The 18,331-nt window shown below is 39.3% G+C and overlaps 1 protein-coding gene across 1 annotated transcript in view; it reads right to left on the minus strand.

Moving 5' to 3' along the window:
* Positions 1 to 14,285, minus strand: part of LOC126284775 (uncharacterized) — a 652,584-nt gene extending 638,299 nt beyond the window's left edge. Inside the window, exons 1-2 of the mRNA XM_049983936.1 lie at positions 14,107 to 14,285; positions 13,461 to 13,588 (exon numbers count right to left, since the gene is read on the minus strand). Of these exons, the coding sequence (XP_049839893.1) occupies positions 13,461 to 13,588; positions 14,107 to 14,194 (216 nt within the window). The 5' untranslated portion in view covers positions 14,195 to 14,285. The remainder of the gene's footprint in view (positions 1 to 13,460; positions 13,589 to 14,106) is intronic.
* Positions 14,286 to 18,331: the final 4,046 nt, after the last annotated feature.

Consider the following 18,331-nt stretch of genomic DNA (forward strand, 5'->3'; position numbering starts at 1 on the left):
TTTTACTTTTATGATATGTTACGCTAATAGAATTACTGGAGCCATTTCAGAGTCAAAGCTACAATGTCCAAGAGTTTGTGTGTGTGTGTGTGTGTGTGTGTGTGTGTGTGTGTGTGTGTGTGTGTGTGTGTGTGTGTGGGAGGGGGGGGGGCATTGGGGGGAGTCATTGCGGGGAGGCAAATCATTGGTTATCAGTGATTAGTCGATAAAATGTGTTAAAATGACATAAAACATGGAAGAGCAAGTCTTACACACATACACACACACACACACACACACACACACACACACACACACACGCTCGTCATCTGCAGAATCACACCCTAGCTCATGTCATCCTTTGTGACAGCATAAAACTGAGAATACACTCTAAAACTGTCAATTAAAACAAGTAGTATAAGACAAATGCTAAAATAATTGCAGAGGAAAATATGACTGACTGATCACATACATACATACATACATACATAGATAAGCCAGCCATCCTGATAATAATTTACAAACTTTTGACTAAAATTTGAGGAAACTAGTCGCATGTTTCACGTTACCTTACAAAATGTACCACAGGCATTTGATCATCAGTTAAAATAAAGAGCAAATCTGCCTGAAAATAAGCCACTGCCCTCTCACCTGTATATAAAACACAGCCTACTACAATGCGGCACATTGTGATTTGTAGCCACAAGCACCACACATTGGATGGTCCTCTCACCTGAGCAAGATTCCATGTGTCATAGGGCCATCTCCAATGTGAAAATGAATGAGAAGGCCTTATTTATGACCACATGGCTAAGAGGAGGTATGCCATGGCCAAGTTGCTGACTTTACCAGACATAGCTAATTGTCGGCCAGTCTTCTTCCCATCAACACGACTGTAGCTCAACAACAAGGTGAGGGCATGTAGGAGGATGGCACACTGAACTACCTGAGGATCATGACATACCACTTGCCTGCTGCATCTGTCATTTCATTTCCCATGTGCCCTGGCACTCAGCAGAGGATAGTTCATTCTCCCAGCCTTTGTTAGTTGAGAAGGGTGTGAGTGCTGTAGAGAGTGAAGACCACTGAGGGGGTTGGAACACATGAGGGATTGAGCAGCCGCAACACATCTCATATCCCCCCACTAACCACAAGATCACATATAATGCCACACCGAAGACAATGAAGTCTTGAGACAAATCTGATCTTCAGGACAAAATCGGGGAAAAGAACAGAGAAATCAACAGAGCCCCCAGTTTAGACACACTGATGAACACTGATGTATGCTTGTGTTACTCATTTAAAATGTCATAAGTTATTGTATTAAAAACAGATGCAAGAGTGCAGGCTTTCCTGTATTGCATTAAATCTGAAATTACTGTGAACCTCTGCAGTAACAAGGATAGCAGTCACTTAAAACCATGGATTTGGGTTTGTACGTGTTCCACACAAACAGGCTCTTCAAGGTGGTGCAGTAGTTAGCACACTGGACGACAATACTGAAAACACGCACCTGGCCATCCTGATTTAGGTTTTCTGTGATTTCTCCAGGCAAATGCTGAGACGATTCCTCTGAACGGGCACTGCTGATTTCCTTCCCCATACCTGAAGCAATCCAAGCTTGTGCTTCATCTCTAATTACCTTGATTCTGATTGGACATTAAACGAAATCTTCCTTCCTTCCAAGTGACTCGAGCACATACTTCACACAGATCCAGAATGCTTGTGTACCATTGGAGGAAAGGCCTCCCATAGCTGGACAAGCAGCAGTATGGTCTGCTGGTGCACTGGGAGCAGCGAGGAACTTATATGCTTGACACATTATGAGGTCTTGCCACCACACGATGAGCAGCTATTCCCCAGCCTCAGCGCAGAGGCTGGGGATGGGACTGGTCCCGTAAGCACTCACAGCCAGCTTGATTCCCTCATGGTGGGTAGTGTCAATGAGTCAATGGTCCTCAGGTAAGAAGGACTCAATAATATGTGCACTGTGCACTCTTACTCTAGCTTCCAAGATGACCCAAGAGCTTAGGAATGGATAAGTCAGCAAAATGGGGGATCACCTGTGAGATGTAGTCCACTCATTCTTGGATGTTGGCATAGTTTTCCAACACAGCTGAACAGTATCCAGTAAACTCTGTTGATCATCCATCTCAGTGGCTTCATTTAAAGGAGCACTGTGCCTGGTATATGAATCCAGGGTGAGACAGGGTCATTTGAATGAAAGTAACGTCCCACTAAGTGGGACCTGTAATGGCTAGGAAGCAGAATGAGCAGTATATGCCTGAGGGTGAGCCAGTAGAAGTGCTGAAACAAATGGGACTGACCACTTTGAGGATGCATAGCTCCTAAAACACCAAATCCCACAATACACAGCCAAAGATGCATATTCTACCATCTAGCATTCAGATCCATCAGTAAATAATGAGTAATAAAACTGAACAAAAACACCAGTACTTTTCAAACTCCTTTTGTATTTTAAGTTACTTGGCAGACACCAATCACTTTCCGAGGATCATGTTCATTCAGTAATAGTGCATGTTTATTAGGTTCTACATACAGTTATTCTCTTGTTGCAATTGAAATCTGTTTGGAATTTTCTACAACTATCAGATTATGAAAGCTTTGGCATGCTTCTTATCTGTTTTGCCCACTTGCACTACCATGATTCTTACTTATTATCCTTAAACTACTTCCAAATAGTGTAAGCCACAGATACACTCTTTTTGCCTTGCTTGAATTTCCTATCACGACAATTCAAAAGAAGAAATTCAATTCCAGCTCAAAAAGCAAACGGTATGCACCAATACAGATGTGTAACATCTCTTTCTTCATATGATGCTTTGTTAGGTACACTTAAAGGCCATCATCCCTGACAAGGAATTTCATCCTATTGGCCTTGTGCCCATGTTACACTCAGTGAATGAGACAGGCAGCACATGTTACTACCTCCATAGACTCTCTACAGACAAATTTCCCTATTGCAAGGGCTGTCCCATAGTTCTGCCTCATACCATGCCATTTGTGTGTGTGTGTGTGTGTGTGTGTGTGTGTGTGTGTGAAATTAAGATCAGGTTCAAGAGAAATAATAAGAAAAAAATTTCATGGGTGTCCACTAATGCATATCTTTTAGTTGTAACTTTATGTCCAAATTCTTACTATGAGATACCTGCTGGCTCATATTCACCTTCAGGAAGGAAAATATTAAATACTGTTTATCAACATATTTAAAATAAAATTTATAGTCCTAGTCTAGCTTACAGAATTGCTAGTTCCTTTTTCCAGGAGGAGGGGAGGATTCATTGAGAATGGTTAAAAAGGAATAGCAAGTCACTCGGACCTCAAAATCAGAGTGAGAATAAAGCACTACACAAAGATTGAGGGGGAGGCATCACAGTAGGAGGTAATAGATGGTACATTCCGTAAGTACTGTGCCAACTTGAGTCCGGAGATGATAAGAACAGAAATAAACATAGGTTAGGGGAAAAAATGAAAGCTGCAATGATGAACTAAGACAGAAGAAAAAAAAAGGGTAGGAGGGGTGGGAGCAAAACAAAGGGGAAACTATTAACACAGTTAAGAAGAAAAAAAAAACATAGTACATATGTATAAAAATAATAATAAGTATACTGAAAAAAAAAAGAGATAGGGGGATGTGTTAGAGGTGATTAAGACCAGCAGGGTGTCGGGATTTAAGAATGTGCCTGAGGGCAAGATCCCTCTCCTACTTCTCTTTTCATCTGCTGTCCTAGTTCGTAACTGGGCCATTGAATTCTTTCCCCTTCATCTACCTTTACTTCTCATGCTGTTGTATCATCTCTGGATTGAAGATGGTACAGTGCTTATGAATTTACTACCTCTGACCTGCGACACCTCCCTACATATTTACCTTCTTTATCCTCACTACAGGTATGTCTATCTTGGGTTATGAGTGACCTGCCCATTCTTTTTCAGTTTCCCCAACCTACCCCTCTCTCCTCCTCTGAGAAAGGAACTAATAATCTGAAAATTAGGGTAGTGTTGGCACTTTTATTTTCATATGGGTCAATCAGCAGTGATAAACATTTCAACCCCTGAAAGTTAATATTGGCCAGAAATTGTATTTTATTGGTCCTGTTCTCTACAAAAACAGCTTATACATAAGACACTCGGCAAGTCAATTTATGTGTATACTGGTGAAAGTGTTTTACATGTATACTTATTTAAGATTACAATCACATACTTGACACATTTAAGCGTTTATAGTGTACAGTTCATAAACTTAAACCTTCTTCAATGGAGTAAAATCAGTAATGCTGCAAACATGAATTTATAGATTTTCCAAAGGTTTTGGTAATTGCTTTTATGTTTTTGGGTAGTTTGTTATAATGTTTAACTGCCATCTGGAAAGTACCATTTTAGGTCATATATATAAGTTCTTGTTTTACCTGGTGAAGTGATCAAGAATATCACATTAAAAAATCTGCAGTCCTTACCTATTATATTTATTTAAATAATATAAGGTTTTCCATTATTTAGAGGCATGGTAAAGGAGGAATATCACAAATCCTAAGTAGAGGCTTAGTAAGTTCTCTTGGTTCGCATCCAAACATTATTCTAATAGCATGATTGTAATTGCAGTTTGAAAGTGCTGATACATGTTTTAGAGTTTCCCAAAAAAAGTGACCCCATATTTAAGTTGAGAATGAAAACAGACATCATATGCATTCATTACTGCTTTCTCATTGCAGCAGGATTTTAGTGAGCAAGGAATGTAGCATGCCTTGCTCAGTTTTGCTTTAAGGCATGCAGTGTGTGTGTTCCATTTTGAATTGTTTTGCAGTCACAGTCCTAAGAATTTAGTCCCTGTATTGTTACCAACTAGTTCATCATTGATAGCAATCAACTAGTTCATTATTGATAGAGACAAATCCACCCCATGAACCATGGTCCTTGCCATTGGTGGGGAGGCTTGTGTGGCTCAGCAATACAGATAGATGTGCCATAGGTGCAACCACAACGGAGGCGTATCTGTTGAGAGGCCAGAAAAACATGTTGTTCTTTAAGTGGGGCAGCAGTCTTTTCAGTACTGCAGGGGCAACAGTCTGGATGACTGACTGATCTGGCCTTGTAACATTAACCAGAACAGCCGAGCTGTGCTGGTACTGTGGACAGCTGAAAGCAAGGAGAAACTACAGCCATAATTTTTTTACCCAAGGACAAGCAGCTTTTCTGTACGGTTAAATTATGATGGATTCCTCTTGGGTAAAATATTCCAGACGTAAAATATGTCACCATTCAGGGACTACTTAGGAGGATGTTATAATCAGGAGAAAGAAAACTTACATTCTACGGATTGTAGTATGGAATATCATATCCCTTAATCAGGCAGGTAGGTTGGAAAACTTAAAAATGGATAGGTTGGAGTCAGATTAATGGGTATTAGTGAAGTTTGGTGGCAGGAGGAACAAGACTTCTGGTCAGGTGAATACAAGGTTATAAATATAAAATCAAATAGGGGCAATGCAGGAGTTGGTTTAATAATGAATAAAAACATAGGAGCACAAATAAGCTTCTACAAACAGCATAGTGAATGCATTATTGTAGCCAAGATAGGCATGAAGTGCACACCTACCAAGTAGTACAAGTTTATATGTCAACTAGCCCCACAGATGAAGATAATGAAGAAATGTGTGATTCAATAAAAGAATTTGTTCAAATAGTTAAGAGAGATGAAAATTTAATCATCGTGGAGGACTGGAACTTGATAGTAAGAAAATGAAGAGAGGGAAAAGTAGTAGGTGAATGTCGACTGGGTGTAAGGAAGGAAAGAGGAAGTTCCCTGGCAAAATTTTGCACAGAGCATAACCTAATCATAGCTAACACTTGATTTACATTCATGAAAGAACATCGTATATGTGGATGAGTCCTGGAGACACTGGAAGGTTTCAGACAGGTTACAGAATTGTGAGACAGAGATTTAGGAACCAGGTTTTGAATTTTAAGACCTTTCCAGGGGCAGATGTGGACTCTACCACAATCTATTGGTTATGAACTGTAGATCAAAACTGAAGAAAATGCAAAAAGTTAGTAATTTAAGGAAATGGAGCCCGGATAAACTGAAAGAAGCAGATGTTGTAGAGTGTTTAGATTGGGTAGCCCTGACAGATGAAATAGTGAAGGCAGCAGAGGATCAATTAGACACAAAGGCGAAAGTTAGTACAAATCCTTGAGTAACAGACGAGATATTGAATTTAACTGATGAAAGGAGAAAAATATAAAAATGCTGTAACTGAAGCAGGTGAAAAGGAATAGAAAAATCTCAAAAATGGGATCAGTAGGAAGGGCAAAACGGCTAAGCAGGTATGGTTAGAGGACAAATGCATGGATGTAGAGGCATATATCACTGCAGTTAAAATAGATACTGCGTTCAGGAAAATTAAAGAGACCTTTGGAGAAAAGAGAACCACCTGTATGAATATAAAGAGCTCAGATGGAAAACCAGTCCTAAGCAACAAAGAGAAAGCAAAAAGGTGGAAGGAGTATATATAACTTCTGTGTAAGGGCAATATTATGGAAATGAAAGAGGACGTAGATGAAGATGAAATGAGAGATATGAAACTGCGTCAAGAACTTGACAGAGCACCGAAAGACCTAAGTCAAAACAAGGCCCATGGAATAGACAACATTCCATTAGAATTACTGATAGCCTTGGGAGAGCCAGCCATGACAAAACTCTACCATCCAGTGAGTAAGATATTTGAGACAGGTGAAATGTCCTGAGACTTCAAGAAGAATATAATACTTCCAATTCCAAAGAAAGCAGGTGCTGACAGATGTGAAAATAACTGAACTATCAGTTTAATAAGTCACAGTCGTAAAACACTAACAATAATTCTTTACAGATGAATGGAAAAACTGGTAGAAGCCGACCTCGGGGAAGATCAGGTTGGATTCTGTAGAAATGTTGGAACACGTGGGGCAATACTGACCCTATGACTTATCTTACAAAATAGATTAAGGAAAGGCAAACCTACATTTCTAGCATGTGTAGATTTAGAGAAAGCTTTTGATGATGTTGACTGGAATACTCCTTTTCAAATTATGAAGGTTGTAGGGGTAAAAATACAGGGAGCGAAAGGCTATTTACAATTTGAACAGAAACCAGATGGCAGTTATAAGATTCGAGGGGCACGAAAGGGAAGCAGTGGTTGAGAAGGGAGTGAGACAGGGTCCCCAATGTTATTCAATCTTTATACTGAGCAAGCAGTAAAAGATACAAAAGAAAAAATTGGAGTAAGAATTAAAATCCATAGAGAAGAAATTAAAAATTTGAGGTTTGCCAATGGCACTGCAATTCTATCAGACACAGCAAAGGACCTGGAAGTGCAGTTGAATGGAATGGACAGTGTCTTGAAAGGAGGATATAAGATAAACACCAACAAAAGCAAAACAAGGATAACGGAATGTAGTCAAATTAAATCAGGTGATGCTGAGGGAATTAGATTAGCAAATGAGACACTTAAAGCAGTAAATGAGTTTTGCTATTTGGGAAGCAAAACAACTGACGATGGTCGAAAGAGAGAGGATATAAAACTTGGACTGGCTGTGGCAAGGAAAGTGTTTCTGAAGAGGAGAAATTTGTTAACGGACTATAGACTTGAGCATCAGGAAGCCTTTTCTGAAAATATTTGTATGAAGTATAGCCATGTATGGAAGTGAAACATGGACAATAAATAGTTTACACAAGAAGAGAATGGAAGCTTTCGAAATGTGGTGCTACAGAAGAATGTTGAAGATTAGATGGGTAGATCAAGTAACTATGAGGAAGTACTGAATAGAACTGGCAAGAATAGGAATTTATGGCACAACTTGACTAGAAGAAGGGATCAGTTGGTATGACATGTTCTGAGGCATCAAGGGATTACCAATTTAGTACTGGAGGCAAGCGGGGAAGGTAAAAATCATAGAGGGACACCAAGAGATGAATAAACTGAGCAGATGCAGAAGGACAAAGGTTGCACTAGTTATTCAGAGATGATGAAGCTTGCACAGGACAGTGTAGCATCAAACCATTCTCTATATTGAAGACAAGGACGACCACAACAACAGAGACAAATAGGACATACATTTATTTGTTTGGAGCATCGTGGTCCAATTGCTAAGTTGTTTTGTGGCAGTATTAACCAACTGCTGTAATTCTTCCTTTCTTTTCCCTTTAATAGAATTGTGGTATCAACTACTAATGACTGTCTTAAGGATAAACAAATAGTAAAGACCAAGATTTGCTATTAAAATTAAGAACCACTTGTGTTGACAAAAATTCTCCCTTACAACTTCCAGTAAATCTCCCCCCCCCCCTCTCTCTCTCTCTCTCTCTCTCTCTCTCTCTCTCTCTCTCTCTATCACACACACACACACACACACACACACACACACACACACACACACACCTGACGCAATTATATCACAAACAATGTTCATCTGACTACAATGACAGAGAGAAACTAGGAGGATTCACTGTGATGTTCCATGATGCACTTTTAACTTTGAAGTGCCTGTCCATCAGGTAGAAGAAAACCCAATGGTGAGTACTCAAAAATGTTGACAAAGAGGAACATCTATACAAGTCAGCAGCTTTGACCAGTGACTAACAAAACATGTGACTAACGACAAACAACAAGGCGGCTATAATGTGATATCAGTGACGATATTTTCAAGTGAGCTAAGCTAGAGATCAGTCTACCACCACAACTGCTTTTTTTAGTTTCACATATATCATCTTTGCCAACTTACAACCAAACTGAAACTGTTACCTTCCAACCTAACCCAGGCCTCAGACTAAGCCAGAGATCTAGCTGTCACCACAACCAGGTTTTTTTGCTTTCACATTCATTGGCTTCAACAACAAAACTATGAATAAATGCATCAAAATGTGACATGGCAACAGCTGTTAACATTACATCACTGGTCAAAGTGGATGACTCATATCAAATATTCCTCTCGACCTCAGAACATCGCCCATGGCGTGGGATCCTGTAGAGCATATAGGTCACATCTCATTGTTTCTGCTGTGTGAAGTGAGTGATTTGAAAGTGCCCTGATCTTAAAACTTACTTTATGTCCAAATAGTACAGTTCTGGACATTGGGTCCTTATCAAAACTTTATCTACTAAGCACCCTCTACAATCCCTAGAAGACTGTATAAGTCACAGAGCTTTGTAACCTAATTCTCTGTCTGTTATAATTGAGGCAAATACTCTGCTAAATAATGAATCACCCTTCAGAAAATAGGGAAAAAATCTATTTGGCAATTGAAGACAAAATCTGCAAAAACACAGACTATGTACCGACATATATAGGTTTTGATGTTGATCCCTACATCGGAATATTTTATGACCTGAAGACTGCAATGGCCTAACCGGTAATTGTGAAATGTACAATTTATGTGATCATGACTAACTTTTGCAGACACACTGTATTTGCTTAGAACAGTGATGTAACAGCTGTATCACAGGGTTTCTCTGTAAAGCTCCACAACTGCCATATCAGTTAACTCAAATCCTTATATATCAACATTTCCACACACTGAGTAGAATAATACTTCATTAAACTGACTTTTTGGGTGAACAGGGAAATCTTATATATTGTATGTTTCCTTGTCTGATGAGTTATACCTTTAGCGGAGTCTGAGCATACGAATGTTTTCCTAAAACACTATCTTGTCTGCACTTGTGAATTCCAGGCAGTAAAAAATTGAGTTCTGTTGGATGGCTATTGAAAATGAAATACGTGGCAGAGTAGTACACATCTTGCTTCACAGTGATTAAAGAAGTGTTACCTAAGTGAACATTGTTTTTCCCACCTAGTGCTCACTGTGTGAATGTGGTAGTTAATTTTAAATGAATTCATGTAGTTAACGAAACTTCCATGGGAAAAATATCTACAAGGATGGCACCATTAGAATTTACAAATGCTTGAGCAACCATCTGCACAAACCACAGACTGTTCTGGCTGCCCTTTTCTACACTGAGTATACTCCTTGTGAATGCAATGAGTTTCACCAAAGTATGATCTTGCACAATGTGATATAATGGAAGTACAACAAGTAAACAAGTTCTCACACTTTAGTGGGAGAGAAACCGGTGAGTATTCATACTGTAAAGAAAAGAGCATTTAGTTTTTGAACAGGATCCTTAATACTTTCAAGAGAGCTTTCATCAACTTCCACCCTAAGATTTTATTTGAATTTACTGAATATTATTTGATACCCCTGTGACCCAATTTTGCTTCTATGTGAGTTCTGTGTCAGAAACTGTACACACTTTTAGATATACGCTGATCTGTTTCCACTGCCTACAACTTATTCAGTTTAAATTTTCATTAACATGTAAGCTCTAGAACCTTTTTTTTCTTCAAGCTTATCTTTTCTCAGGTAAACAACAATACTTTTAATTTGTACAACAAGCAACAATTCTGTGAGAAAGGGCAGGCCGAGTAACCCTTACTGAATGGTGCACTATGCTTCACAATTACAGAGATACATGACACTATTTTTCAAAAAGTCTCTGCAAACAATGGTCAGAATGTTCTAGCAATCCTACAGTACCTCAACAACAGAAGTCCACTCTTTGTTTATTGATGAGATGAAATGATTAGAATAATACAAACATCCAGTCCCCGAAGTGCAGAAAATCTCCGATCTGGCTGGAACTGAACCTGGGACCCTGCGTTCTAGAGACAGCAATGCTAGCCACTAGACCCCAAGCTACGGACATGGAGTGAGGGAAAGAGGAAGACAATTCCAAACTACTTTTTTTTATTTGAATTGTTTCACTTTACCTATAGTCACTTAAACTTTTAAGTCCATAGCAATGAAGAAGCATTTCAGGTGTGAATTTCCAGATTAATATAAGTTGCTAAAAAGCATGTAATAAGTTAGAAGTCACAATCTTTGGATTAATTGAAGCATTTGACAATGCTTCATCTACCCACAAGAAAAGTGTCACCTTTCAACCACTCCAACATGTCAAGTTATACTTGAGATCATCCTATCAACACATCCTACAGTTCAGAAACTAATATAGATGTAAAACAGTGTTGATGTTATGTCTCAGTCTGTTTGTACACATATGGTTCTACTTGTCACACCATTATGTTGTGGGTCAAAGTCGATATTAAGTATTGATTAGTTCAATTGATCCCAAATCTTCTACACCACACATACAATTAACATCTGCCTTTTCCGTTACTCTCCCAAACTATTGAGTGACCGAAGTAAATCAAAAGATAACCAACACTACCTGAAATTCATGTATTTTTTCCTGCTTTACATATCTCTATTTAACATTCTGAGGGTGTCAATAGTTTTCCAATACATATACAATAAAACAAAGTCTATGTAGTACTGAACTGGTAAAATGTGGCATGAGAAAGTGACAAGTAATTTAGTAGAATATAAGGGGCATTCAAAAAGAAACGAGCCGGAGGCATAATTACAGAAACCAGTACCTATAAGTTAGAAGTATTGACCCTGGCTGTTGAGACACTTGTCCCACTGTGACAAGGCAGTGATAGGCTGTCTCACAAAATTCCCAGGGCTGCGATGTTAGCCAGATCCACACATAAAGCTGGACGTCATCTCCGAGATGAATCGTTTGCCTCTCAGAGACTTTTTAAGGGGACCAAAAGTGGTGTAATTACAGGGAGAAAGGTCCAAACTGTATGGAGGATGGCCGAGAATCTCCCATTTGAATTTCTGAAGGATTGCCATGACTGTGTTGGCTGAATGAGGCTTTCCAATGTCATGGAGCAGAATGACCCCATGGGTGAGACTGCCTGGTCATCTTGATTTGATTGCTTGGCAAAGGGTGGTCAAGGTTTGCAAGTAACTCTGGGCATTCAATGTTGGCCTGTGCTGCTGGAAGTGAATCAGAAGATTACACCATTTTTTGTCCCCTTAAAAATGCTCTGAGGGGGCAAACGATTCACCTCGCACGATGACATCCAGCTGTACATGCGGAACTGGTTAACATGGCAGCTCCGGGAATTTTATGAGACAGCCATTCACTGCCTTGTGCCACAGTGGGACAAGAGTCTCAACAGCCAGGGTCAATCACCAAAGTAAGTCAGCTACAAATCCAATACTTTCAGCATTTCGCAGCCCTGTCAGCAAATGAATAAATATTAAATTCAAAATTAACAGCCTCAGTTGCGGAGTTACCTAGATTTATCTAGGTTTCAATTGGGATAACCCAACCTTCTTCAGAATTACACATACTAATGTTTGACAATGTCCATTATGGACAAACAGTAGTATGTGTAATTCTGAAGAAGATTGGGTTATCCCAATTGAAACCTACGTAAATCTAGGTAACTCTGCAACTGAGGCTGTTAATTTTGAATTGAATTCAGCTACAAATGTTCTCATGTGGTGCAAAAGTTATTACATCAAATAATGTGACTTATTTAGCTTAATCTGTAATGCATAAAATTTTTAATTGTTAGTAATTTCATTTCCAATGATCTATCACACTGTGTTTCTATGACACTGCTGAAACATTTGAAAATATTTCTTATGCTGGGTGGTCCTACATTTTGATTTCATTTGCTTTCACAATTGATCAAAAACTATGTCCTATATACAATCCATTTTGAAGCTAGCAGAAAGTTAACCAATCTGCAAGCCATTGTATACAAATGCAGCAATGCAGTCTCGTAACCACTTTGGGTTTCCACATCAAATCATCAACAGTAAATCTTTGAATTTTATTTAAATGCTTCCACTCTGTAAGAGGATACTAAAAGAATAGAAAGATACTACATAATTGAAATGTTAGAACGGTCTGTCTAATCGTCTCAGAGGTGGGGAGGGGGGGGGGGGAGAAAATCAACTTTATGTTTAGCAGTGAGGTTTAAATTTAAAAATTTTACCGGAAAGCATGACAAAATGCCAATAAAAGCAGCACCTTAATTATTATATTGCCATTTATTTGTTTCATAATGTAATGTAAGACAGAGCGTGATATGTGGCAAATTAATGCAAAATTATGGTGCAAATTGTACTGGTAAGTACAGTTTTGTTTTGCCTTGTTACACGGTTCAATGGTTAAAGAAACGAATCATACTGTGGTCAATATTCTTTATACTCTACTCTAAATCTTTCTCTCTATTGTATATTGCACAACGCCAACACGCTTTACTATTTATTTCATTACGTTCCAAACTGACCACTGAATTAACGAAGGACAATTACTGTAAGGAGCAACATGAAATGCCTAAACACTCAGCTTCATAGTCGTATCGGAACACCAAAACGTTTAAATTCACATACGCTATACACGTAAACGTACCGGAAAATAATAAGAGTTCATTAGGGTGGCGACGAATTTTTATTTACTTTAAGTCTGGCTGATCAAAACCCACAACAATGCGCAAGTGGCGAATAAAATCGCGCTGCCAAGGAAAAAGATCTGAGAATAGTGAGTGCAATTTTAACTCACCTCAACCTTGGCGCTGTTCTGAAAAATTGTTTGAGCTTTATGAGTCAGCTGTGCGAAACAGGAGCTTAGTGTTGCCATTTTCTGTCGCGCTGTATAAACAACATCAGGCTCTTCAGAATCAAATTCATCTGTAACAAAGAAAGATAGCATCACTCAAGTGTGAAGACAGTGAATCACGTAGACGTAAATATTGCAATAATATGTCGCCTTCGCATTAGAAACGAGACTCTGGACCGGCACTCGCTAACTGCACGAAATTTTTCAAAGCTATCCCCTCCCCTTTCCTGTCTCTTGAGAAATGAACGAAGGTGTCATCGACTGTTTTCAGTACCGGAGCTTTATTATTTCACTCTTCCGAATTTTTTCAAGAAAACACAAACAGGGTAAACATGAAATTATTTTAGCATGACGATGTAAGTTTGGGGAATGGCACTCCTGTGAAACTTCTAGGAAAGTGCATTATCAATTTACTGTTGTTTTCTGTGCATGTCAATCGTTCCGATCGTAGTAACAATCAACCTCAACGCCTGTTGACATATCTGACAGGTGCTGTCAGTGCAACATTGCTTTCGATTGAAAATTATAGATTAATGTAGTCACAACCCCCTAACATCTCTATACTTCATTGCGCACGTATAGCACGTACCGATTAATATTTCTAAATCCACAAATGCCTTGTCAAATTCTTTTTCTAGTATGTCAAGCCACCGAAAGCTTAAACCCGTTGCAGCCATGTTTTCGTTTTAAGAAAGTCACGTGACTACTGAAGCAACGTCGGCAAAGAGAACCATCGCACAACCACAGCTTCGCGCTAGCATTTGTTATACAGATCCAGCTTCACCAACATACATTAACCAAAATATAAGAATATCTAATATGTATGCACCTCACGACGGATTGCCTTGCTATTTTTGCTGTGTAACTAACGATACATATGACATTTTGCGCTTTACTTGAGAATCTTCTTTAAATACAAAATACTGTTGAATATTTGTTGCCTTAATAAGCACTTTATTGTAGTAGTAACAGTTACTATTCATCCGTAGATCTATTTTTACAAGATTACAGGATATGTCAATGTATCTACAAGTTTCGACCTACTTTAAATAAGCTACTTCGTATACACAAACATTTACAGACTTCCAGTTAGAGACAATCATTAGATTTACTACTGGTATACAATACTTCTTTTACAAATAACTTATTAAATAATGTAATGTCACACTGTTCACTTATATCTCACTAGTAGTCACTGTATACACTATACACACATTGTTTCATATCACTTCACTCACCACACAGCCAAAGACACACACATTGGTCATCTCTGGGACGTTTTCTGTATCGCAACTTCCCATTTGCTATTCTGAAAAACTGAGTCGGCATCCCTCTATAATGAGTGAGATGTTGAGCTCAGAAAGAGGAAGAGGTGTTAGTGCTGCATTATGCATAGCGTGGGGGAAAGATTTTCTAGAAAAGGAGAAAAGAAGGAAAAAAACTTAGTATGAAGGTGTTATGTGGATTGTAGGATGTTTTATAATCGTTATTATTATTTACTTGAATAACTTTTTTTACCAAACCCCTACTCTGTATTATGTAAGTACTCCTTCAGTGCATAAAATATATTGCATAACCGGTACTTTTTAGCTGCCTTTGTAAATAAGTATTTTTGCGCAATTTCTTTAATCTTTATTGCCAGTTTATTGTACAGTTTTATTCCTTAGTAGAAAATGCTGTTTTGAGTTTTATATTTATTTTTTCTTGGTAAATGGAAGTTGAGCCTAGCTCTTGTTCCATGATCATAGACAGAGCTGTTTGTGCAGTAATTACCAATGTTATTTTTGATATGTACAACTGACTGGTAAATGTATTAACACAGATCAGTTAATATCCCCAGTGATTTAAACAGATCTTTACAATGAGCTCGACTATTATTTTTGGTTATTATTCTTATGGCTCTTTTCTGGAGTTTGATAACTGTATTCATAGTTTGTGCATTTGTTCCCCAAAAAAGAATGCCATAGCTAATAATTGAGTGTACATATGAATAGTATGTAATTAAAAGACACTGCATGTTACACACTGATGATAGGATTCTAAGGGCATAACATGCTGATGACATTCTGTTTGCAAGAACCTTTTCGCATTCACACCTCTTCGACTGAGAATCAATATTAATTCCTAGAAATGTTGCATTTGTTACACAGTCTATAGAGGTGCCATCTACATTTAATTTAACATTGTCATTTTCACTCTTCAAACTGAAATTCATGGCATTAGATTTATGTCCAATGCCATTTTATTGCTTACAGACCAATTGTAAACTACATTGAGAGTTTCATTTGCTTTATCTTCAAGGACTGTGCACTGATTAAGCAGCTAAAAACGGCAGGTGATCGTCGAATATGCAGAATCATGCGGAAGTGTACCATGTGACTCACAGCTAATCACGTGCCAGTGACGTTCCTGTCTTCGTTCTGTGTGAGTTGTGCTGTGTTCAGAAGTTTTAACTGTTTATTTCAGTCTTAGTGTTCTGTGCTGAGGGCTGACTGCCTTCATAGAATTCATTATGAGTGATGGTAAGCAATCACGCCAAGTGCTACACAAACAAGCAAGAGAAATAGTGTTCCGTGTCTACCAATACTTTAAGAGACAATCTACTGCTGAATCCACGCCGGCATAAGACGCAGGTGGCGCCATTGCCAAATACCAGGAGCAGGCAACTGAAGCCTGTGGTGTTGGTTTGAGGACCGTTCAGAGAATATCCAGTGAAGCTAAGAAGTCTATGCAAGCCTGTGTTTTCAGATCACCAGGGAAGCAACACAACCGCAAAAAAAGAAGAAGGTGAGCTAGAAGTTCTCCCAAAAAACGTCTTCAGCGCATAGTGTTCAGCATGTATGCTGAAGGCGAGTATCCAACAGCAGAGAAACTAGTTTCACTTATGAAAGAGGGGGACAAGAATAGACACTACAGCAAGCACACAAAACAAATAAAATTAAAAATTTGGCACTATTTTGTCTTAAATAAGTTCTTTTAATGGACGAAGAAAATACCTGTGGTCTCACTCGGCAGCCATCTTCTGCCAGTATAAGAAATACACTTTGATATAGGACTAGTCAGCAGTGATATTGTGAAAAGTGATTTGGATTAATTTGGTGATGGTTAAATGAAGATATAGTTACACGAATAGAAATAAATAAATAAAACAGAACAGTACAAACAGCCAGGAAGTTTCATATCAGCGCACACTCCGCTGCAGAGTGAAAATCTCATTCTGGAAACATCCCCCAGGCTGTGGCTAAGCCATGTCTCCGCAGTATCCTTTCTTTCAGGAGTGCTAGTTCTGCAAGTTTCGCAGAAGAGCTTCTGTAAAGTTTGGAAGGTAGGAGACGGATACTGGCAGAAGTAAAGCTGTGAGTACCGGACGTGAGTCGTGCTTCGGTAGCTCAGTTGGTAGAGCACTTGCCCGCGAAAGGCAAAGGTCCCGAGTTCGAGTCTCGGTCGGGCACACAGTTTTAATCTGCCAGGAAGTTTCATATCAGCGCACACTCCGCTGCAGAGTGAAAATCTCATTCTGGAAACATCCCCCAGGCTGTGGCTAAGCCATGTCTCCGCAGTATCCTTTCTTTCAGGAGTGCTAGTTCTGCAAGTTTCGCAGAAGAGCTTCTGTAAAGTTTGGAAGGTAGGAGATGGATACTGGCAGAAGTAAAGCTGTGAGTACCGGACGTGAGTCGTGCTTCGGTAGCTCAGTTGGTAGAGCACTTGCCCGCGAAAGGCAAAGGTCCCGAGTTCGAGTCTCGGTCGGGCACACAGTTTTAATCTGCCAGGAAGTTTCATATCAGCGCACACTCCGCTGCAGAGTGAAAATCTCATTCTGGAAACATCCCCCAGGCTGTGGCTAAGCCATGTCTCTGCAGTATCCTTTCTTTCAGGAGTGCTAGTTCTGCAAGTTTCGCAGAAGAGCTTCTGTAAAGTTTGGAAGGTAGGAGACGGATACTGGCAGAAGTAAAGCTGTGAGTACCGGACGTGAGTCGTGCTTCGGTAGCTCAGTTGGTAGAGCACTTGCCCGCGAAAGGCAAAGGTCCCGAGTTCGAGTCTCGGTCGGGCACACAGTTTTAATCTGCCAGGAAGTTTCATATCAGCGCACACTCCGCTGCAGAGTGAAAATCTCATTCTGGAAACATCCCCCAGGCTGTGGCTAAGCCATGTCTCTGCAGTATCCTTTCTTTCAGGAGTGCTAGTTCTGCAAGTTTCGCAGAAGAGCTTCTGTAAAGTTTGGAAGGTAGGAGACGGATACTGGCAGAAGTAAAGCTGTGAGTACCGGACGTGAGTCGTGCTTCGGTAGCTCAGTTGGTAGAGCACTTGCCCGCGAAAGGCAAAGGTCCCGAGTTCGAGTCTCGGTCGGGCACACAGTTTTAATCTGCCAGGAAGTTTCAGATGAATACATAATTACAGAAACAATTGTAATACATAAGCCAGTAAAACACACTGTTGTTACTAAATGTATACTGTCAAATGTGCGGGTTAAATAACCAAAAAGAAGTTCTAAACAAACAAAGGGAGATTTCTACCAGAGGCACCACCACAGATTTTTCGGACATAAATGATGATTTTCACGAAAAGTATAACAAGCGTGTTCTGGCACGTTACACACATTACTGGTCATCAAGTACAGATTTACTGATACCGCTGTTTTCAGTATACTTTATACACAGGTCCAGCGGAATTCCAGCGGTGGTGACTTATTTGAAACATCTATTCCATAGTCCTGCTGAATCTACTTTCATTGGGAACACAGTCGAACGAAAACCTGTTAAGGCAAATTGAACACTGAACTTGCACCCTCTATCATTGGGGTCCTGTATTATATA

Source organism: Schistocerca gregaria, chromosome 8 (assembly GCF_023897955.1).
Source record: "Schistocerca gregaria isolate iqSchGreg1 chromosome 8, iqSchGreg1.2, whole genome shotgun sequence".
Lineage (NCBI taxonomy): Eukaryota > Metazoa > Arthropoda > Insecta > Orthoptera > Acrididae > Schistocerca > Schistocerca gregaria.